General features: G+C 36.5%; 1 protein-coding gene across 1 annotated transcript in view; it reads left to right on the forward strand.

Annotated features, from left to right (window-relative positions):
• Positions 1–3,268: 3,268 nt before the first annotated feature.
• The window catches only part of LOC139134772 (FERM domain-containing protein 4A-like), a 43,411-nt gene continuing 23,018 nt past the window's right edge, over positions 3,269–23,661 (forward strand). Inside the window, 7 exon segments of the mRNA XM_070701817.1 lie at positions 3,269–3,444; positions 8,674–8,739; positions 10,453–10,547; positions 17,830–18,007; positions 18,608–18,665; positions 18,668–18,686; positions 19,751–19,900. Coding sequence (XP_070557918.1) covers positions 8,674–8,739; positions 10,453–10,547; positions 17,830–18,007; positions 18,608–18,665; positions 18,668–18,686; positions 19,751–19,900 — 566 coding nt within the window. The 5' untranslated portion in view covers positions 3,269–3,444.

A 23,661-nucleotide genomic window follows, 5' to 3' on the forward strand; every position in this document is an offset into this window, starting at 1 on the left:
AAGAAATTTGTTTTGTAAAGTACAAACATTCATTTGTGAGGATGACGTATGCTGATGATCCCATCTCTTCTCACTACTGTATACCAAGTTCATCATGCTAACTGCCCTAGGGGTGTGAAATATGCACAACTTGACATGACTTTTTGGTTGCCCAAATAGCTATTTCAAAAACTTTTTATGAAACACTGGATGCCAGGATTATGAAAACCAAAGGCAAAGGATGAAAACATGACATAATTAGTGATTGGTATTACAAAGGCAATGATTTTTGCATCAAATGGATCATGTGATAATGATCGTGACAATGAATCAAATTATAGAAGTGTTGCTATTTTTTGACAGAAATTTGTGTAATTCGTTGTCAGATACATATGATGAGCACAGAGGTCCAAAGTCATAATTTAAAACGATAGCATGGGGCTGAACCAGAATGATTCTCAGGTTATATGGTTAAATAACTTTGTGTAGTTTGTCCTTGTTTCAGTTATATTCCCAGTGGTCCGTGTGGTATCTCTGTTCCGATCTCAAATTCAGATACCTAGAGATAACATACAAAGAGGGCCATGGTGGAATTTGACAGCTCGAAACAAAACTTATCAGCCAGTAATCAAAACCCTATGAACTATTGTGCATGACCAGGGCAGTAACGTACTCAAATGAGATGTAAATTCAAATTGCAGAAAAAGTTTGCTAATCATCATTGTAACTTTCTTACCAAATATATAAACTCTTGAATAACACTTGGATCTCCAGTAACATTTTCAGACAGGTTTTTGTGGTTTTTCTCAGGTGGTAATCACTTCAGACTACAATTGGAGTTGTTTACAGTTGTTTAACTACGGTGTCCAGCATAACATAGAGTGGGTACTCAAAAAAAACTTTTATAATTATTTTTTTATTTGCAAGTTATAAAATCTTGCCTGAATGTATGATAAAATGTTTTTTGCACATTAATGATATAATTTTGAGATAAAGTAACATTTAAGGTGTACTCAATTATTAGATTATCAGATTCATTTGTGCCAAGATATAGTGCTATAAAGTATTTTACACCGTGGCATAGTAATTACTAATTTATACAACAAAAAATTCAGAGATAGGGAGATGAAGTCTGCAAAGTGTATCAGATATGAACAGTGTATTTCGTGAAACTTAAGTATGGGGACAATGGCCTTGCCAAAAATAAATTTTGTGGAAATACCTCAACGTGAATAAAAATTACAATAAATGTCACAATGTAAATTCATAAAAAAAATGTCCTGTCAGAATAATACCAAAACTGACTGTTCTAACAATTCTGAGATAATTCAATTCTAAAGTGACTCTAACTTCAAATTGAACGTCAAAGTGCATGGAAGCCAGAATAAACAAATAAATAAATAAGTAAATAAATAAATACAATGGAAAACAATGAATTAAGTAAAAATTGAAACATTTGACTGAACAACACATGCAACATTTTCAAGGTGTGAGTGGAGTTTAGTGAATATTCTAATTCAACTTATCGTTTTCTCTTATATTTATTATTTATTTGTTTGCTTATTTGTTTGTTTATCCTGGCTTCCCTGTGGCCAAAGATGTCAACATGAACTAAAGGGTGGACTGTCTCATATGCATGGGGAAGGAGGGAGGTAAGAAGATAATAGCCGGCAGTTTTTGTTTACCTGCTTCACTGGGCATAATACATACACACATGTACAAACATACATACATACATATATTACTCACTGTACATATGTATATGATGCTTCAATATTTCAACTGACTACAAATACATGTACAGATCTGTGTTGACAAGGCACATAGCTGACAAATGGTGAATTGTATTTCTGTTTGGAATGTTGAAAGACTACCGTGCGAGCTCCCTGTTGAAATGTAAATTATTTGACATGGGGGGGGGGGGGGGAGGAGTTATCATTTTTTTTTGTGCCAGCAGTCAGGGGTGAGTCAGTATTTTCATGCATCCAGTTTTTGAAAAGCACCATGAAGCCCTCCGTCCTGTTAATTCAGTGCAGCTGCAGGTAAATACATTGACAACAATGTTTTATGCAAATTTTTAGTTTTGTTCATGCTATACTGCACTTTCTGAAGTGTGTTGCTATGCAATATATATATATATATATATATATATATATATATATATATATATATATATATATATATATATATATATGTATATATATATATATATATATATATATATATATATATATATATATATATGTACACACACACAAAATGCCCCGAAAGTATTGTGGTCTGTAGGCTGATTGACTCTAAAAACGAAGAAATACTCAGTTACAACCAATGGTCAAATATAACAAAACCAACTACGGCATTGCCCAGCACTTCTTATACTAGCTTCCGTAAACTAAAACTATGGCGACTATCTGGACAAACTACAACGGTGTGGCTGTGAAAAGCAACGAAGAAAGACACAAAACAAAACAAAAATTTTAAAAAGTCGAAATATCAGAGATGTGACAAAATATGTGACGTATCCGAGCAGGGTGACGTAGATATGACGTACATAATTATCCTGTTTTTTTACGAATCGCCTAAGGCTGACAAATGGATGAATGAATGAACTATCGACCGAGAACAATTACGTAAGAGCACGATCGTGATGGTGGAGAGTGATTACAATAAAGTTCCTAGGAAATTCCCCAATACACCTTTCGTTGTTTCTGGTTTCCAGTTTGTTTCACGTTTTTGTTATTTGTGGTCGTTTTTGTTGTTAGCTGGTTTCTTTCCATGTATTTACCATTTGCTGCAGCCGGTTTCTCGGTTTTCTGTTTATTCAAGTTTTATTTCACTTTCTCTATATACAATAATATTAAAAGTTCGTTCAGAGTGCATTGCCCAAAGTCCGGGGATGGGGAAGTGTCAAAGGTTGTGTTATTAATTAACTGTGCCTTTGCCTGCGTGTATATTTTGCGCGGTCAATTTGATATGACGTTCTAGTGGACGACAACAATGCGTCTTTTTCGAATGAGTCATATGATGCGGATTTTCTTTCAGGGGAGGAAACCGGATAGACAAATAATACATATTAAATATGCAAACACAACGTTCTGACTCAATTGACTCAGTAGTACTGAAGTTCTCCGAAGGCGGCGAGTATAAACTGGATCAGGGCCTGCCATTTGTACATGGTGTTATCGTTTGCTCTGCAAAGGAATCTGGGTGAATGTTTTGATGATACAGTTTACACAGTTTCTCATCGTAGAAAGTTTTCCGAAGTTCCTTCAGACTTTCCCTTTCCCGTCATTGGTTGGTCTTCGGCAAAACTCGGACAGACTCGTTCGTTTCCGGTGAGCTCAGAATTAACATAACATAATGGCGGAAGGAAGGCTGTCAGTTTGAGAAAATGAAGCTGGTAAAACGTCAACGTAAAATCGTCCGTAGGTGCTCCTTAGACGGCAGAGTAATTATAAAATCACGGTAGGTTCTTTACCAATCTTTCTTATCGTAAGCTCTTGGATAAGTTTAGTCAGTAAGAGGATCGATAGACCGTTTGTTTTTATTTTTACCTATGCCAATGTAATGGGCGCTCTGTGTTTACTGTAGACTGTGTATGGAGCTACGTAAAGGTCATCAAATACTACAAGCAGAGCCTGTAGAGGCTGTAGTTGAATTATTGGTAACTAAAGGTAGATAGAAGGTTTGTTGATGAAGATGGGCCAAAATTAATGTAATCGGCCATTTGTATTTTAGTTTTACTTTAACTGATAATTCTCTTTACAAAACAAAGACATTTTATGCTGTCCTCAGAAACAGCAGCGAAATAAAAAGTACGTGTAGTACGGTGTACTAGAAATAATTTTACCGCAACGAACTACATCGACACGTCTCTCAGTTCGTGTCGTCGTATGTCGCCCATATATCACCAGAGACATCACAACAAGACAAAATGCGTGTCTTTATACGGGATCCCATAAACCATTGGAAGTGATTTCGACCCTATTCAGTTTCTCAAACAAAGGTCGGCATGATGAATGCAAATGTCTCCTTGGTCGAAGGACGAGGTTAAAATTCCGTCCTACACTGATAATGCCGGTGTCGCTGTCAGTTTGATGAGCAGATTGTGTGCCGGATGATTTGTCAAATGAATGCGTCATGTTAGTCATCGTTTTTCCCATGTGAAACAAAATTATCCAACGTAAGTGTTTTGGTTTCTAAAAAAACATGACGGCCTTTTATCGCTATTAATTGCTAGTAATGGACGTCGTGCGATCAGCACATTTCGTTGCCATCTTTCACCAACAAACACTGAAACAGGAAACCCGCATGATATTATAAAGCCCTTTATACAGGGCTTCTTCATAGGGGAAGGACACAACTTCACGCTCCTAGTCCAACATCATGATGGAACCGCTTTTATGTGATTTCATTTAATAGCTCAGAATAGCGCAAATGGATGATTTGTAATCAAATAGCAGACTGCATAACATGTAATTAACACAGTGAAACAAAGACTTTGACGTGTTGAGTAGGTTTGCTTTTAATGGATTCACTTCATGCACACAAACATCATAGCATTGCATTAATTGCATTGTCTACTTTGAATAGGTTATGAATGACTCCTGCAACTCCCTCCCCAATCAGTGCACTGAAGTAATGGTTATTAATATTTTCATGCTGACTGAGCATCTAAAATAAGTAGTCAACATTACAATGATTGTGTTTCACTTTCAGTGCATTAGCTGCATTCTGCTAAGTTAAGACTTGAACAAAGAAAACTATTAATTAATTATTTTTGCAGAGTTTTATTACTTTTAATTTATTGAAATATACTTGACTGGCTATGAAAACAAATGTAGACAATAATACTGCTGGGTGGAGTGTGTCTGTTGATGGTTGCAAAATCCCTTTGAATGCCAGGGGAAGTTTAATCTCTTTCTGTGAAAGGCTAAATGATCAAGAAAAGTATTAAAGTCTCCCCTGTTAGTTCTTAAAAGAAATCTGCACATGTTGATAACTTGGCACCATTGTGGTACTTCCTGAAATGAGCGGATTGAGGAGATAAATGGATAACCATGCTGACAATGTACACATTTGTATTTAAAGTCTCTTCGGCATACTAAATTTAATATCCGTCATGACGAGTGGTCACTTTCACGAACTGGAAATATGTAATGATTGGCTGATGGTGGCTATCAATGCTAAATGAGCCCTGGTTTGCCTTGTTTTGCTGCCGTGTGACGTCTCAGTTATCAATGAGGTCAAAGTTAGCTGTGTTAAAAGGTTGCGTACGGGTTCAGTTGTACAGACATCAGTACTTCATGACAGGTTTGAAGTCGGTGCTTTGCCATCGGAGCAAGTGTTGGAATATTGTAATTATCAAAGGATGTTTATAAGGAGATCAAGCTTGCGATGGTCAAAGAGATATCAGGTAGGAACTTTCCCTTTTCTCAGATTAGTTTGAAGGATGTTACGTATCTTCTATCAGGATATTTATATCTTGTTTAATCTGGTTAATGCAAATCCAAGGTAATCAGTCCAACCAGAAATAGTACAAACATTGACATTTTGCTGGTTAGTGTTTCCTCAGAATTTCTAAATTTGCTTCCAATGTTAAATTTTCTCTTTGTGGAATGTTGATAGTATGGGTATTATAACTTAAAGTGTTCCTAATAGTCAAACTGTCAGGTCCATCAATTTTTTTACACCACAATCACAATACTGTGTCACAGTAACTGTATGCCATAGTTTTATGAAATTCATAGAAAGATAACAATCTTGGTGACCGATGTCTCTTTCCAGTCATCCAGGAGCAGGCAATTCTTTTAAAAGGTGGAGAAGTAGTAAGTATGTTGTGTAATTTTGTACATCAATAGAGGTACTATTTCCAACTTTCAAAAGATGGGTTAGAAGATGACAGTGTTTTTAGGTCTGTTATCGATAGAGATTCATAATAAGAACTTTGCAAAAAGTGGTGTCAAGAATAATTTGACATCAGATGAATACAGAACTTTATGGTTCTATAATATGGATGTGCGCGTAAAGCTAGCTTCTGAGTTACATGTATGAGTAAAATTTCTTTGTTTAACGTAAAATGCCTGATGTAGCTAGTGACAGAGTAACAAAGGACCGTTCACACTTGTCCTCATTAAATTCACCATGTTCCATTAGTCAGACTACCAGATGTTCCAGCCCCCTGTGGCAACACCAGATGCAACATCTTGTCAACTTTTATTGCATGTTTCTTTCCATGTTGGTGTCCTGTTTATTCCACTTGTTCAGGGACCGTGATTGGACAAGTCAATCAAAATATGTGATTTTTTTTCTTTAGCAAATGGTACATGATATCCACCAGACATTCTTTTCAAATGAGAAAGCAATAATACTAAGGTGCAAAGGTAACATCATAAGCATAATAAAAATCATGAAAATATTGTTTTAAATCTACAAGATTAGTATTAAATGATGCTGTGTAAGGCACAAAGATTATGTTCATGTGCATAATGTGTATTTTTAAGTGTATCTTTTTAATTTGATGCAGATCATTATCAAGAAATATACATAAATAATTCAATCCCTGACTGTTATTTACTTGGGTTTCAAATCCAAACATAAATGAACATATTTACATGATTTATCTACGGTTTTGTGATAGTGAGTTAATCTTCATCACTTCAATTGTTAGTGATTTTGAAGAAGATATTTTTAAACAATTCTCATACAATAATTGTCATGTAAATTCCCTGATAATTCACCTGAAATGAGCTAAATAAGTTACTCTACTATTCAAATCTGAGTCACAGAGTTACCATAATTCCGCAAAAATCAAGAACAGGTCAACAACAGGAATGTGACTCCATATATTTTGTGGAGATATATTCAAAATATTTTTGCTGTAGGAAATGTCTAGCTTTTACACTCACAATCATTTATCCTTCCCACCTCACTACCTTCAGTATCAGACTCTAGCTTATTTTGTACCCAATCAATATTTGGATGCTCTAGCTTTCTAAGAGTGTACATTTCTTTGATTTTTGCAACTAGCATATGTGTAAATCAATATTTTGTCTCTGGTTATTACTATGTGGCTGATGTGTTAATGAAATGTAGATCCATTTGGTCCCCATAAAAGAGTGCCTGATAATTTAATGTCATAAATATATACTCTTTCATCTTTTATTTCTCGTAGATTTTTATAATCATGATCAAGTTTGCCCTTTTAACATTTTCAACCTCACTACCTTTAGAAGTTTGACCCAATCATGCTAAAAAAGAACAATTCAAGAAATAAAAAAGTTTTTGTGTTGAAATGGTTTAAAAACCTTCTTCAAATGAGGGAAAGAGAAATTGCCCATCTTTCTACAAAAAATAATACTGAGATTTTTCTAGATCTTGGTTTTGTAAGTTGTCTTTATCACAGATCACTTTTACATCCAGGATTGCTCATAAATGTGGTTCAGTTGGCTGTTGGAGTCTGCCGTGTGTGGATATATTGATGACGGCCATCTTGGTAATAGAAAGTTGGCTGGGTTTCAATGATGAGAATGTCGTTGAGATCTCTTGACCGTGGTTTAGCAATTTTGATACCAATTAAAATGGCAAGACAAGTTAGGGATGATATTTCAGGAGGGCAACCCAAGACATACAGACATGAGTCGTATAGAAGACATGAAATGTCTTCAAAGTGTCATGAGGGTAAGACCCCTCAATTCTAATCATGCAACTTGTTAAGGATCATGTGTTAGGAGGGCAATCTAGAAATAAGTAGGTGCAATTGTCATACATGTATGATAAAATGAAATGTGTTCAAAGCGTCACAAGTGCAAGATATCTCAATGCTAATCATTTAAAATCCTTCATCTTATGAACGTGTAACACAGAAATTCGTAATTCTTAACTCTGAAAATGTGTTATGTTTTCTGAGTAGTTCAAGTTTTGAAAATTGTAGTTTGTTACAAAGAAGGGAGCACACAATTCCCATCTCAATTATTATATGAGTAACTTGCCTTGTGCATACTTTCACTTAGATTTTATGCCAGGTTGGGCAGGGAATATTCAACGTGGAATAATACTCAGTTTATAATCTACATAGAAGCAGGATTCATGGCTATTGCATTGCTGAAATGCATACAAAGTGTTGTTTGAAGTGTACTTAAAATGGAGAAAAAATGGATTCCTCCGTAAGAAAAGAATTCTCGTGTCATGGGTCACTTCCGTCTGTGGATGTAGGCTGAATGTGTTTGGTCATTTGAGAGGAAGAAACCACTAATGATTCCCTTTTGAGAGTGGAATGTTAGCGCAAGATTGCGTAGTTTCAGGGAAGACCTCTGAACACAAGGGAAGAACAATGAAATTAAAATGGGTGATAGGAAGACAATAGCCAAGCCTGAACAGTTGACTCACAATTCACCAGAGTATAGTTGGCATGAGCTGTGATTTCTATTTTTCTATGGAACGTAATCTGTTTGATCAGTCAACCTTTGATCAGAATGACAACACCTCCCAAGGAATCCCTGACAACACTCTATGGTTATTCTAGATTCAGTAAGTGAATACTCAAGGTGTGCATTGACCTGCCGTTACTTCATACACTAAACAAAGCCCATTACAAGTAACTGAGTTGCATTCTCCAGCAGTTCTTTTTATATCCATTGCTTTCTTGATCAACAGTACATACTGTTACATGTAAATTTCTCTTTTTTTTTTCAGATGACTGAGGGGCGACGGACCCAGGTAGTACTCTTGGACGATAGGCGTCTGGAGTTCCTGGTCCAGGTAAAAGACTTTACTTGATATATGTATGATGTGATCTTTCCCCTGTGAATTTAAACAATGTTGTTGGTGATTGTCACAGTGGGTTGTGTGTCTCAGACAAGTAAATTATGTATTGAGATGTGTTGCATATCTCGGGTCAGTGAAAGTGAACAGAAATTTGTATTCTATTACTTGGCCACAGTCACAGAACATCTAACCCATACAAATGAAGACGAGAATTTTCAAACACAATTCAGTGTTTTGTGCATCATCATTTTACATTGTGTTTGATTACCATCATGGTGACTTTTCAAATTCACCTTAAGTTAACTTTGGTATCAGAGGCGAAAGCCTGTTATTTTTATTTTATTTTTTTCTTCGTGTTGAAAATCTGTTACAGAGTTTCCCAGAATAATCATCTATTTTAATTCTCTCCATTGCATGGCCATATCACGTCACTGCATGAACAGATGACCTCACGTGCATTTGATATGAGATGAATTTTATGTGCAATTATTTTCTGGAAGTGACCCGAACAAAATCGGTCGACACAAAGTGTACATTCCTTACATGTGTCGGCACAGTGACCAGCTGTACTGTTTAATCTTAATTTATGGCCAGGTCTCTCAAAATAGTTGTGCAGTTTGCTCTTAAAGCAAAACTGCTCTCATATTTCTTCAGGTACATTCTTTTAGAGTAGTGCTCTTGATTCAATTAGTCTAAATGCGTATAATGGTCACAGATTTATTATAAGGCCGTACTAGGAAAAAAATGAGTCTGGGGAGTTAGACTGGCAGACAGATGGATATGAGAGAGATACCTTCATAGCAGTAGTACTTTATACAATGCAAACCAGCAAAAATTAAAATGTGGTAGAATGTTGTCAGCTCAAATCTTTAAACTCAGAGTTTATTTTGTTTTTGCACAGAATCTCTCTCAGTGGATTATTATTAAAGGGACAAGTTGCAGCAACTTAGTTGACCCCTGAGAGGCCAGTATCGACTTACACGGCTTGCTCTGACATCATGAGATATGTATGCAATTTAGTCAAAGCATTGAAGGTTGTGTGATTAGCCATGCTCTCTGAGCTCACTGCCACAGTTTCTCAAGTTAAACAAGCATTTCTAATCTGAAAAATGCACTCATGCAGCACACCAAAGTCAGTTGTACTTGTTTTTCACAATCAGCTGTATTCTCTGCATCATGCAAAGTAGGCAGTACCGGCACTTTTGAGATCTTCAAGAGGAAAATGCGGAGAATTGAAAGGAGTACACGTTTCTTCTACCCTTGCTGAATCAATAGAATTATTTGTCAGTTCTAGTAAAGCATATAGATGTGAATATGCCCCATGCTACTTGTGCTGAAATGATGTTTGAATAATAAAGTGCGAGTTGTAAAGATATAAATGGTACCGTGTGCATGGCATTGAAGATATCATATCTGGGTCTGTTATGGACCATTGACCAGCAAACTCAGAAAACAAAAGCCTCACGTCAGCACCAGTACAGAAACTACATTGTTTTGCCATACAGTCGGTATAAATAAAGACAGCACCAGACAATAGACATGGCAAATATCGTGCTTCATGTTTGTCCCTAGCAACTGTGGGCCTTTTAAAAATGTGTGAACATGTGTTTGTTTTGGAACGGTTCCTTTGCGGGAAAGAATTTCATCAATACTGAATGCTGACCTTCCTTCTAACACTTAATTTTTGGTTTTTTTTCCTACATCCAGCCCAAGCTTCTGGCAGGAGACTTGCTGGATCTTGTCGCGTCACACTTCAGTCTGAAAGAAAAAGAGTACTTTGGGTTAGCATTCATCGATGAAACGTAAGTATTTGCTTTATTGCATGAGTGGGTGGCATTTCCTGACCTGAAGGGTAGTGGTTTGTTGAAAAAATTCAATTACCATAACAAAGGACTAGTTTAATCTGGTATGACATGATCATAAATTTTTGGATCATACCCAAGTTAAAAAAGAAATTATATTTTCAGTAAGACAAGGGTATTCCATATAAAATTTAAAGTTACCGTATGTTGTAGTCTTCCCAATAATTCCCACAATGCACTGGGGCATTGATGTCTTCCTTTGTGGGGTCATACAGTAAAAGTTAAAGAACATTTATAATTTTACTTTACATGACAAAGCATCTGTGTGTACAATTAGCATACTTATACACACATATTTGCATGGACTCGTTGGTTAAATGGTTCTTCCAAGCATGGAGAATGCCGAGAAGAATAGGGTTGCTGTACTCTTGCCTGAAGACAAAATAAAGACATTTTGGAATCGTGGCCCTTTGAAACACCAATGATTTCTTTAGTCCCGCATCACAATTCATTGCCCTTTGGGGCATTTCATCATCTTGTAAGGAGTGTTCACAACACAATACAACAGGAGTGTCAGCCAATATAGGTTGTTCCTTGTGTAACCTCCGATGCCCGTATTTTGTGATCTACGGCCGCATGGTTTATATTGTACAGAAGTAGAGATGGGTAGAAGTTTTTTCAGCGACATGTCTGTGTTGGTTTCTCCAGTATGATTACATGGGTCAATGCCTCATTCAGTAAACACATAATTATAATGGCAAACATACCTTCCTAAATCACACTTGTTCCTAAAATAGCATTTTATGGTCGTTTTAAACCAGGGAGATCTGATGTCAGATGCTAGTCCTTCAGATGGTGTTTTTGATAGAAAAATTTCTCAAAAAGGCACAAGGGAACATACAACAGATGTTAGAAATGTCATTTGACAGTGTTTGGTCATGGAAATAAGTAAATAAATGAATGAATAAATGAAAACATGCAAAAAGACAAACAGATCTCTTAATAAATCAACGTTTACTATTGAATATCATATGTAAAAAATTATATAATGTTTAGCCATACATGCATCAGTAAATGTTATCACAGCAGTGAAACAAATCAACTTATGAGTTTTAGGAAGAAGGACTTGCATGTTGAGAAAGCTATGTGCATGAATTATTAACATTTACATGTTTCACTTCTGTATATGCGTAAACTAACTTTATTGACCTTAAAGTGTGTGTTATCAGTACAAATTTTGAGACAAATTCGAGGGTTGTTCTACAGCGGAAGCTGTTGACCCCACCAACAAGCAAACACCACTAGTTCAAGAGGCTTTGAAAACTGACCTACAGTACCAAAACTGGTCAAATGTTTCCTATTGTTCAGATGTTTGTTTGTATATTGTAGTTCTAAGAAATTCATGGAAAGTTAAGGAATTTTTTACCAAGTATTTTCTGTTGAAAGCTTAAACAATGCAGGGACGATTTCTGAATAATATCTTAAATTCCTTGTTCTGCATCATTTTCTAAAGTACTGAGCTACAAATGTGTACAAAGTAAAATCAAATTTTATCATGACATTAGCTATTGAAGGGATGAAAGCAACCAAATTCTTCCATGAAATTTGCTCTGAACTCAAGAAACATAAATTGAAATGATAAAATTGGTTTACCCGTGGGACATAGGTTCATGGTTGAATACACGGTCAAGGAAATAAGATTTACTGGTAACAAGAGGATGATGTTGAATATTAGTCAGTTACTATTGCAATCTGTTGTTGATATGCAGTGAGTAAAGCGGCTACGGTCTAGTCAGATGATGTAAGTCTCTAATCTAGTGAACAAATCATAGCAAGTTTAGGCCGTGCGTCAGCCCACTCCTAGACTCAGCAGACATGTTCCAACAGATGCACAACTAATTACATTGTCTGTCGGTGACAGGCTTGAACTGCCGTGAGGGAAAACCTCAATTACAGTTGCACAAATCAAAAACTGAAAACACATCAGGGTTTCCTCGCATCCAACTTTGCAGCCATTTGTTCTGAGTTGTCAAGGGTTTCCCATTTGCAATGTACAGCAATCAGGCAGCTCATGATCACCTGAAACCCTTCCCTGTCAAACCAGGTTGGACTTCTCACATTTCAACTCAATCATTTCTTTTCCATTTACTGTGTCTGAATAACTTGTCCCTGTTATTAACATAGGTACATTAGCCAAGGTAATAGCGTTTTGTAGGCTAGAATTATACGCCATGTGAGACTTCCCTTCAACCTGTGATATTTGTAAATTGCAAAGCCTGATGAGGTAAAGTTCCTTGGGAATCATGTTTCTCATTGCAGTGTGCAATCATCAGGTAAAATAACTCTGTTCATTCTATTCGCAATCACCTAAGCTTGCAGGTTGCATTTTAAAAGACTGGAATAAGATATCTCTTGGAGTAGGCTGAGAAAACATCTCCAGGTTATGGCTGTTGACATGTCCCGTATCACCATATATGCTAGGGCTGTGTCCATACCTGAGCATAGTGAAAGAATATCTTAATCCTCTTTCTCCCAATATATTTATTTCTATGGTTTGTCTATGGAGCCTAGTAGAAAGAGGATTAATCAGTCTTAATTAATCCTGCTCATCTCCCCCCCCCCTCCCACTATCCTAAAGGAGAGATTTGAATTTTAATGACAGATCTGTGCCAAATAGGTTTGCATTTAGCTTGAGTCTCTGTCTTTGAAGGTCAGTGAAATTGTATACTTTGATAAAAGAGATGGCTGATTGGCAATTTATCATGTGAATGGAAGTATGACCCGACCAAGGTCTTGGTCAGTGTGTCAGTAAGGGTCACGCTTTGAATTGAAGTGAACTTCCAGCAGAATCAGACCTTCATTGACATATCCTGCTCTAAGGTCATGCTGATCTGTTCAAAGATAAAGATTTGAAGTTTGTACATTTGGCTTACTTTCACTGAGTTGTGTATTTATTTAATTTTCTGCCTAATCTTCAAGTAGGAATTGCCCAATTAATATTACAACCCATGAAGATAAGCTAACAGTTTAATTTCATTTCCAAAATTTCAAAGAAACTTTAATCACAGTGCTGTAGAAGACCTAAAAGAGATCACGTGAGAATTCAAGAGGTTCATGTAGGACTCAAACTTTATTCTCAACTTTGGTATGCCTTCCTCGTTCTTCGTCGTCTTTCACTTCATCTTTTAAGCTTATTCACTGATATACATGTCAATCTTGCATGGGACAATTTTGAACCGTGACAAGGGAATGCAGCCTGCAAAAGCAAAGCAAAATTCTTTCAGAAACCTCAACCATATGAAAGGTGACTGACAGATAAATTTTCACAGATTAAAACAGTTGACCTCCTCAGATGCAATGATCACCTATCCAGTCTATCAGTCATAAAACATCTCAAGGGCTGCCATTGTCAGCAAGGTCTAGAAACGTTGAAACCTTCTGATTTTTATATGAACATTACAGTTAGGCAAGTCTGTCATTAAGGTCAAATGAGAGTGTACCTGCTCAGATATGTAATGATTCTTTTAAAGAGAGGTTGCGTGAGAGTCTACCAGTGAAGTGCACCAGAAAGAGGAAGGTCCATGGAATATCGTACTGTCCGGGATGGGATGGCCTTTCAACAAAGAGGTGAAAAGGATGTACATTGTTTGCCAGGAAAATCCTTGTGTAAGCCTTCCCTCTATTGACAGTCAACAGGAAAGTGTCACAGTTAGATCCGTTCATTCCATGGACTGCTTTTAACCTTGAACTTTTTGTAGAATATCAATCGAGAAAATCCAAACATTTAGAATGGCACAGTGTATGTTGAACCAATTCAGTCACTACTTTTCTGAAAAATTTATCAATTTGCATCGGTGCTTTTAGCGTATGCTGTAGTAACTGAGGGACATAGCAATTATTCAAAGTTCTTATGTAACGAATTACTGTCTGAAATAGGAATTGCAGGTAAGTCACATTTGCATTGGTCAGATGGACTTTAAACCGTTGAATTTCCTTGCAGTGCTTGGTATTTCTATAGTTTTTATTTGAACAGCTCCGCTGGTCATGCAGTAACACCCAACTACAGATACGTCATAAACCATTATATTGAAACGCTAAAAATAATTCACATTGGCTTCCTGTACATGTTACTGGCAATTAATGATATAGACATTTTGAGCTACTGAAAATTTGAGATTAAGAAATAAGATTTCCTAAAAGCATCTTCTCTTGTCTGCGTGATATTCTGAGAAAAATTCCACTGACATGTTCTCAGATACTCTCTTTCCAAACAAGTTTCAAAAAAGGAAGTTACAGCGAAAATTTTGTGTGCAGTCAAAATATAGCTCATTATGGCAGTAGCATTAGGTTTTCTGGTGAATTACAGACGTATTGTAACCTAAATATTTGTGATAAAAATATTTGAAATATTTAGCATGTGATGGAAAGAAACATATCTTGTAAATCGTGGTGAGTTTTCCATATTTTGGGGAGAGTATCCCGGTATGCCGTCTCAAGAAATTCCATGCATATCATGCCGGATAAACAAAGGATAAGCTGAAGTGGAACATTGCATCATTAATAATGCTGTGGTAAAATCAATCTAGAGTTGTGCAGTGTCAGATGATAGCAATGTTCATGGGAATACAGTATCAAGGAAAGTGAATTTTTACATTGTTTGTAAACTGTAGTGTGGAGTTACAAAACAATATCATAATCTCAGCATTGTTGATGATGTTATGATCTGCTGAATAAATCTTCAACCGATGTTCATTGTATGTAGGTTCTGAGACACCATTGAGTTAAAAAAGGGTAATGCTTTAGTGATGTGATGAAAATTTCAATACCAGAACATGCATATTCAGTGGTATGGTGTAGGTATTCAACTGTATAGGCACAGACAGCGCGGCTTGTGGCTTTGTCTGCATATTGAATTAAAAATGAAAAAAATCAATAAATGTTGCTAGACGTTTCTGTTTATGACACGTAAATTATCTTTGAGCAGTTAAAGGAGGCCAAGAAACATGAATAGGCTCAAGGTCAGATATTATATCAGTCATTAAATCATATCTCTTTTCTTGGTCTTATCCTTTCTTTGACCTAATTTGTAGCTGTGTTTTCAAATATCAAGAATATGTGTGCTCTTTGTTATAAAGCAAGTCAGTAGTAGTATTTCATTATTGAATATGGTGGGGACATTTTCTGAAATTCAAATTGCATATGGTCGTCAGAGATGTATCCAGTTTCAAAAAGTAACTACTCCATTGACAGACCACTATTAGGAATTGGCAACTATCAAGTCATCTGTGAGATACATTCAGCTGGCACAATGTGACGTCACGTTGGAAAGTATGGGACTTGTTTATCTTACTCAGACACAGACAACCATAGTCCAGAATTGCTGACTTTAACATGAAATACCGCCACCAGTGGTCAAAGACACACTCTGCATACACAATGTTACGATTACATTAGATTTATCATGTATACCTCAACTCTGAATGAAAACTGATCTAAGACATTGCAAAAAAAAGCTGAAGAGTGATCTGTAAATCATCATGAAAATATGTGGACATATGAGGTTCTGAGCCGTATTGATTACTTGTGTTTATGAAATAGATAACCTAATATAGACTAACCTAATTACTTTATTGTGTCACTGTGTGTGGGTTGTGTGCTGTGACATCATCATGTCTGGCACAGTCATCATACTATTATTTCTCTATTATCATGTTAAATTTTCTGTGATGTTTCTTTAATGATATCCAAATATTTGAATTGATTCTGAAGTGTTTTCAGTGTGTCCCTTTCAGTGCATATAAATTAACACTCTCCTATTCAATTCAAGTTTTCTCATTAAAAAGTCAGTTCTTCCAAAAATAACAGATTTCTAAGCAAAATTTTGAGGCCAGTTTTGATACATCAGATCAGACAATACCTGGGAAACCAGAATTTTGTTTATGTTTATATAATTAATACCATAGTTCATGAAATGCAAAGAAAACAACTGTATAAGCCATTTGGAAAAGGTCACTGAAAATCCATTTGCCGTTAGTGATTAAGAACATTGATATTCAAGTGTGCATGTTACTAAAAGTAGACACATTTTCAGGTTTTTTTACGCTTTTTCTTGGGGTCGTTATTTCTAGATCTGTCGTAAGCTAATGTCTGTGACAGAATTACACCCTCCCAGTTTTGATAACATCATAAAAATTGATGTGACTTTTGTCCACAGTATGAATAACTAATGAAGCATAACTCCATTATTCATAAGGATATTTGACACAAATACAGTGCATTTGAATTCATACTGTAATACATTCAAGTTCTAAGAATTATGCATAGAAATGAAAATTGTAACATGTCTACAGCTAGCTCTGTGGCTTAATAAATATGTAGGTCTCCATTATCTCAACCCTTGAGAATTAAAAGGATGCAAGAGCGTTTGAATAATTGAATTCATTTAAAGACATGCTTTAAATGCCACTCAGTACCAGTCAACTGTAACAGCCAACAAAAATGAGCAAATCCCGTTATACCTCTGGCAATAAAATTACACTGCGTTTACATTGGATGCTCAAAACACAAGCAGCACATGCCTGTGATCTATAGTGAGGCGGTGAAAGATTTGTATAGTATTTATACATGATTTTGCTCCTGATAAGTAATTAACAATTTACATACAGTCTTTTGACCACTTTATATTTCAGATTAGAATTATATGTAGTTTAGTAGTATCAGATCAGTAGGATAATGGGAATCATTGGAAAGAGTAGCCTTTATTGGTAGGGATGCATGGACACACATACTGCTGTTAACACAACATTATGCACAAACTGCAAGCATATGGTCTATCATGGTGTCTCTGTCAAAATTTGATTCAGTACACCAGTACTTGATTCAATTTGATTGATTTGATCTTCAGAGACTGGGGCTTTGCTTTGCTGATTTCCTGATAGAGTGGAACACGCCATGTACGACACATACTAATGTACTTTAGGAATCATCAACTTTGTTGTACATGTAAATGACTGGGAATGTAGACCGTGATTCCAATGAACTAGATCAAGGTGATATGTAATGAAATCTGCCATCTGTTATGGAGTTTGCATAGGTTGTTTCTGTACATACGGGGATGAACATCATTTTGTATCACAATGAATGGAGTAACCATCTAGAGAAGACATATGTTAGCAATCCTTCCAAGTCCGTGCATAATAATGTCAACTTTGCAACTTGTGTGGTAGGTACATATGCCATGGATCTTTACCCTGTGTTCTTCTTCTCTTCCTTATTTTCCCAGGGGTCATTATAACTGGCTTCAGCATGACAGAAAAGTCCTGGAGCATGAATTCCCCAAGAAAAGTGGAACGCTGGCGCTGAATTTCAAAGTGCGATACTTCGTTGAAAGTATCAAAGTGCTCAAAGAAGCAGTCACCATAGAGCTCTTTTATTTGCAAGCTAAACAGTCTGTGTTTAAAGTAAGTACACAACGCTGAACTCCAGGGCCAGGTCAGCCATCAGACAGGTGTGGTCGATTCTCAAGAGATTTCAAACCTCTACACATTCGTCCATGTTCCCATTAGGCATATTTAACCCCTTTGTGTTACACTGAACAAAAGCAAACTTCTTCGGCAACTTAGATACTTAGTTATTGTATTTTCACTGATTGGACAGATGTGTTGAAAAGAGTCTGTTCCTATAGGAGGTGGACCATTTCCTTTGAAGCAGGCATTGTCCACAGCTCATAGCTTTGTAACGTAAAGTATCAAACCTCTGTATGGTATTGCTGCCATGATGCTGTGTGAAATGTGACATCAAAGCAATGGATGTCAGTTCTTGTTAGCTTGGATGCCTGCATATTACAAAAGAACATTCTGCAGTGTTAAATGCCAGTTTGACATTTTGCACTCTAGCAGAGAATTACACACATTTATGTATGTTGTATGGGATATAATGATCATTACCGGCACACATATAGACTCACTTTACCAGTGACGTATACGCATAATGTGAGCCAGATGGGATATCCTGCACATTACCAACATTTATATACTTCCACTTTGTTTCTGACCCAATAGGGTGAAGTGGAAGTAGACAGTGAAACTGCTTATGAACTAGCAGCTCATGTTTTGCAAGCAACTCAGGTGATTTCACCAGGTAAGTTTTGGCTCCTTTCTATAATTGCTGATTTCATTGTAAGACTTCAGATAGAAGTATTGGAGTATTAGTAGCTTTTTTGTCTTGATAACTTACACATCTATCCACATGATTGTGTGCTTGAGTGTGCATGTGATGGGGATTACCCAGTGACAAATTGTCTAATGTTGCAGATAGCTTCAAGCCATAAATGGAGTTACATTTTGGTGACATGGATTCGGCATGCACTGTAATATCAGATAGAGTGAAATGCATTGCCATTGTGTTTTAGTGAACGGAAAGGAATGTGTAAGAGTTGATGTGTGGTAACAAAAGTTGTACTGAAATTGGCAGCAAATCTACTGGTATAACTTTTGCATTTTAAGTGAGAAAGTTAAAAGGAAATGGTTCTTTGTCTAAAAAACTGTATTGACAGCTTTACAAAGTCAATTTGATCATTATCAGTGAAATCAGTTTTCTCACTACAAAACACAGTTGGTTCCTACAACATATTCACAATTCTGATAGAGTCATATGAAGCATGGAACTTTAATGAAATCTCACCATTCAGTTCTGCAACGAGTACATGAATAATCTTATCATTGTGTGTACAGCAAAGTGAAGACATTTAAGGATATTGTTCTTTGTGTTCTGTCAGTTGATAGCATAGTACTGCTGTGTATGCTTTTTCTGTACAAACACAAGTTATTTTATTACTGGAAACAAGTAAGCTATATTGACTGTTATTTGAACAGTCAAAATTGTAAGCAAACTAATCCAATTAGTGTATTTTATTTTCACCAGAGGCCATCAAAGTTGTCCAATAGAAGCATGATATATTGTCTGCTACAGTTCACATTTCACCATGTTTACAAAGGCAGGTCATCATTGTATGATAAAGCCATTCACTTTTACAAGTCTTTACCAACCATCATAGGCAGTGATGGTACCTCTTATGTCAGCGTAGATAACTTCTCCCCAGAAACAGAAATAATATAAATATTATTGAAAGAGGGCGCCGTCACCCCTTGAGTTTATTTTGCCAGAGACCATACCAATGAAATGTGGTATCGTTTATCATACAGTGACTATGCAGCTAAGAAAGAACTCAAGAAGCTTCCAGTACTGCCAACAAGTGCTTTAAAAGAACATCCATCACTGACTTACTGCGAAGACAGGGTGCTTTACTACTACAAACGACTGGCTGGTCAGACTCGAGGGCAAGCAATAGTCAAGTAAGTGAAAAGACTTCATTAAAATCTATGTTTGAGGCTGTCAGCTGGGTTCATTCTCAGCTGTGTGCTAACAAGATTCCTATAGGTGCAAGCTTTTCTGTCTTCTGAGCAATCCCTGGATACATTAAAACTGGTACAAGTCAAATGGCTTTATGCAGGCCCCTAATAAGCATTTGTTATGTAATTGTTATGATATGTGCATTCTGTAAAAGTGTTCAAGCGATGGAATAATTCAATACAAGGGAAGTCAGTGAGATGGAATGAGTGTAGTGGCAATGAGGAATTAGTTTATTCATTTGCTTTTATTGTCTGTCATTTAAAATGAAATTTGTGATGTTTCTCAGTTTTTGTCTACATGCGTGGTATAGTTACATAATAATCAACAGTGCAATTCACTTCACATTTTTTCAGACGTAAATAGTAAAAATATTACTTAAAATATGTGGAAAAAAACCAGATTACCAGACAAGTTGCTGTCATTATAGAAGTGTTGGCATACGCTTATCGTGGATCACAGGCTGTTTTGATTGTTTCATATATCCTATTAATGAAATCGTATATATAGTGGAAATTAGAAGCACATTTCCCTGTTCAGCATGCACATTATCGTATTTTACATCTCAGTTGGCTGTACCTCCAGGGTTGCTGTATATCACGATACCAGCCTGGATTTTATGAAATAATAGCCGTGCCTAAGAGATGTAGTTGTAAGGATTAAGAATTGTAATTGTTATAAAGCAGTTTGTGCTGTCATAGAGCGCTAGTTGTTGCTTTCTTCAGAAGTTGAGAATAGGCCAAACTTACAACAGTCAACTCATGGACTGTACTCTCCATGAAAACAAAAGCATCTGGTGAAATGAAAGGTTCTTTGAGATATTTTGTCTTAATTTGTGGTTTTTGAGTGTGGCACACACACACATGAGTAGTGAGTAGAGAGCAGTGTTAGTGGTGTAATATTACTTGACACTTATAATGGTTTCCGCAGTAGTTCTGTCACCATATCCCAATTCTTTATTCATTGAACTTTATATTTTTTAGCATCTCACTGCCTACCAATAGTAAGTCCAGAGTTCTTTGCTTTATAACATTCCATGTACTTCAACACTGTAAATTTTTGAGTAAGAGAATATTATGCTACTTTCCTTTTGAAATATTAAAGTAGAAATAAGCAGCCAAAGGATAGAGAACAAGAAGATTTCAAAATTGCAATCCACATCTGTCGTTACTTTTGGAAGTGTATCCATCAGTTTTCATCGAAAGTGAAATACATAAGCTTAAACCCTAGTTACCACTCAATGAGTGCAACTTAGGATACCAAGAACACACACTGCTATTATTTCAAGCTAACACATTCACTTGTCTCTATAATTCACTCTAGAAGCACATTACTTTAAGGGTTGATTTAGTAGCGAGCTGAATGCTTCTGTATTTTTTTTTGCATCCAGGGCAAAATTGTTAAGCTGAAATCCTGGCATATTATTCCTACACCAGTTACCCAGGGGGCTCTTAGGAAGCATGTTGTTGACTAGGTTAATACAAGCCCTGAGAATCAAGTCAAGGAGATGCCTTCATTTCCTCCACACTTGCAGCCAGACAGCATCGTAGCTTCCTGTAGACTTGGGCACACAACAGTCTCTTTGTGTCCAGACATTAAAAACCGTGTGATTTAGAATTGCAAAACAGACCAGATTTTACTGTGTGTGTTTATAACTGTGATACAAATCTTGCATAGCTACTGTTGAAGTGTCGCAGGATATGGTATATGGAGAGTGGTAATCCTCTAGGAATGGGTTTTCATGGTCTCTTTTCAGTTTGGTTCAGACTGCATTTTTGTCATGACTATCCTTTTGCTGTTTAAACCAAAGGCAAAGTGCTGTTGAATAGGAAGCACAGACTTCCAAGGATATAGACTCAGCCATACTCCTTTCCATTGTTGGTTCTATTAAATCTAGTGTCTCTCAATTTTTGAGGGAAATTCTTTTTATCCAAGACCAATATTACAGGGTTTGTATGCTCTGTTGGTAGTCCTGGAGCTTCTAACTTTTCCATGAAAGCCCTGGAAAAAAGTGTACCGGTAATTCTTGTGGAAAATCCTTGAAGTCGGTTTAGTGAGACAAGACTGACAGGCACAATACTGATGCAGTTGATGTTCCAAAGAATAGTTCTATACATCTACACTATTAACACCTCTTGTGAAGTTTTTTCCACCAAAAACTGCCCCCTCCAAAAATGGAAAGTCCTTGAATTATCAGTGACTTTTTGGTGTTTTGTAGCCTTGCTGTCAATCCACATGTAATTCTATGGTACACCCACACACATTTAAAGTAGCAAGATCTGTCACAAACTGTTACCATTCTATCAAGAAATCAGTTGGTGATTGTGTTACTTTCAGTCTTTGTCCCATGGTTCTCTTCCTGAAGTCACACAAGTTCTCTAGAATCCTGACCTTATATGACTAGCATTGTGGCTCCAATGACTGTTTATGTACATTTTGTGAGCCTGCTACTGGTTACTTGTGATCTGTGTGTGAGCTAATGGGGTCACACTTGTGCTACTCAATCTCTTTTGTTGTCTCCCACAAAAGAAGCAGAGAAAAAGTGGGAAAACACCAAGTTTGGTAATTTGATCTGTCTATTCCATTAACCTTTTGCCCTGTTCACTTTCAGTGACTATCTAAAACTTTAGAGATTTGCGAGTGTCCTTTCCTGAGGATACGAGAGAATATATACAACTTTTTCATAGTGTTGATATGGTATATCTCTTCCCATCTGCTTGCTTTGTTGATCTTTTTACCTTCAGAAATATTGACACTGAAGGAAGATCAGTTAGAGCCGTAATTACCTATTATGTATCAGGAATTTATTAGTGTTAATACATATCTAATGTTAGTTGTCATATTACATGTGTTGAAAGACATAGTAGCATTCATAGATTGGCCAGGAAAGAAATGAAAAAGAGAAATTGACCAAAGACAGACAGCTGTGCAATTTAGCCGTAGGTCTCCAGAGTTTTTTGTTGTGTTTAATATTGAGAAGTCACAGGAGACAATGATAAGCATATATTGTTTTATTATTTTGCCTGTAAGACCAAAAAGTGTCCCTACAGGCCATCACCGAGTAAGTGCAGTCATGCCATAAAACAATGTCCAACTACATGCTCATTCAACATTTATGTAATATATACTGATAGAATGACGAGTCACCTTTCAACACCAGTTTCTGTCAAGAAACTTCACTCTTTCTTTAGCCATGAGTTGATCAAATTGCTTACTAAAACTTATCAAACTTAGAGTTAGTATGAAAAATTATCATGCCTTTTAGAATTACTTTTTGACACGTTTGTGTTTCTGATAGTGAATGAGTCATACTCACATGACCATAGTCAAACTTCACAACATTGTCCCTCTGATGCATCCTGACACCCCCTATATGTACAAATGGGAAGGTCCAAAATTAGCATATGAGTCAACCTTTGCACCACAACAACTGTGCATGAGCGTAATTTGCGCTCATTTCCTGTGTTCTCACTGATTGGGTAGGTGGGGTTGCTGGATTATAAGTTTTCGCATTTCTTGAGTCTCTGTCATTTCCTTGTGAAGTACGGCAAACTTTACAAAACAACTGTTTGCCAAAGGATAACCGCTGCTTCTGAAAAGGCTGTACGAGGTAGGTCATCCCAATCTATTGTGTTTGGCACGATCTGATGATGGAGTTGTGTAGAGGATGAAACTGAGTTACTAACAAGTGGTAGAGGTGCTGATG

The sequence above is a fragment of the Ptychodera flava genome, chromosome 6, assembly GCF_041260155.1.
Source record: "Ptychodera flava strain L36383 chromosome 6, AS_Pfla_20210202, whole genome shotgun sequence".
In the NCBI taxonomy this organism is placed as follows: domain Eukaryota; kingdom Metazoa; phylum Hemichordata; class Enteropneusta; family Ptychoderidae; genus Ptychodera; species Ptychodera flava.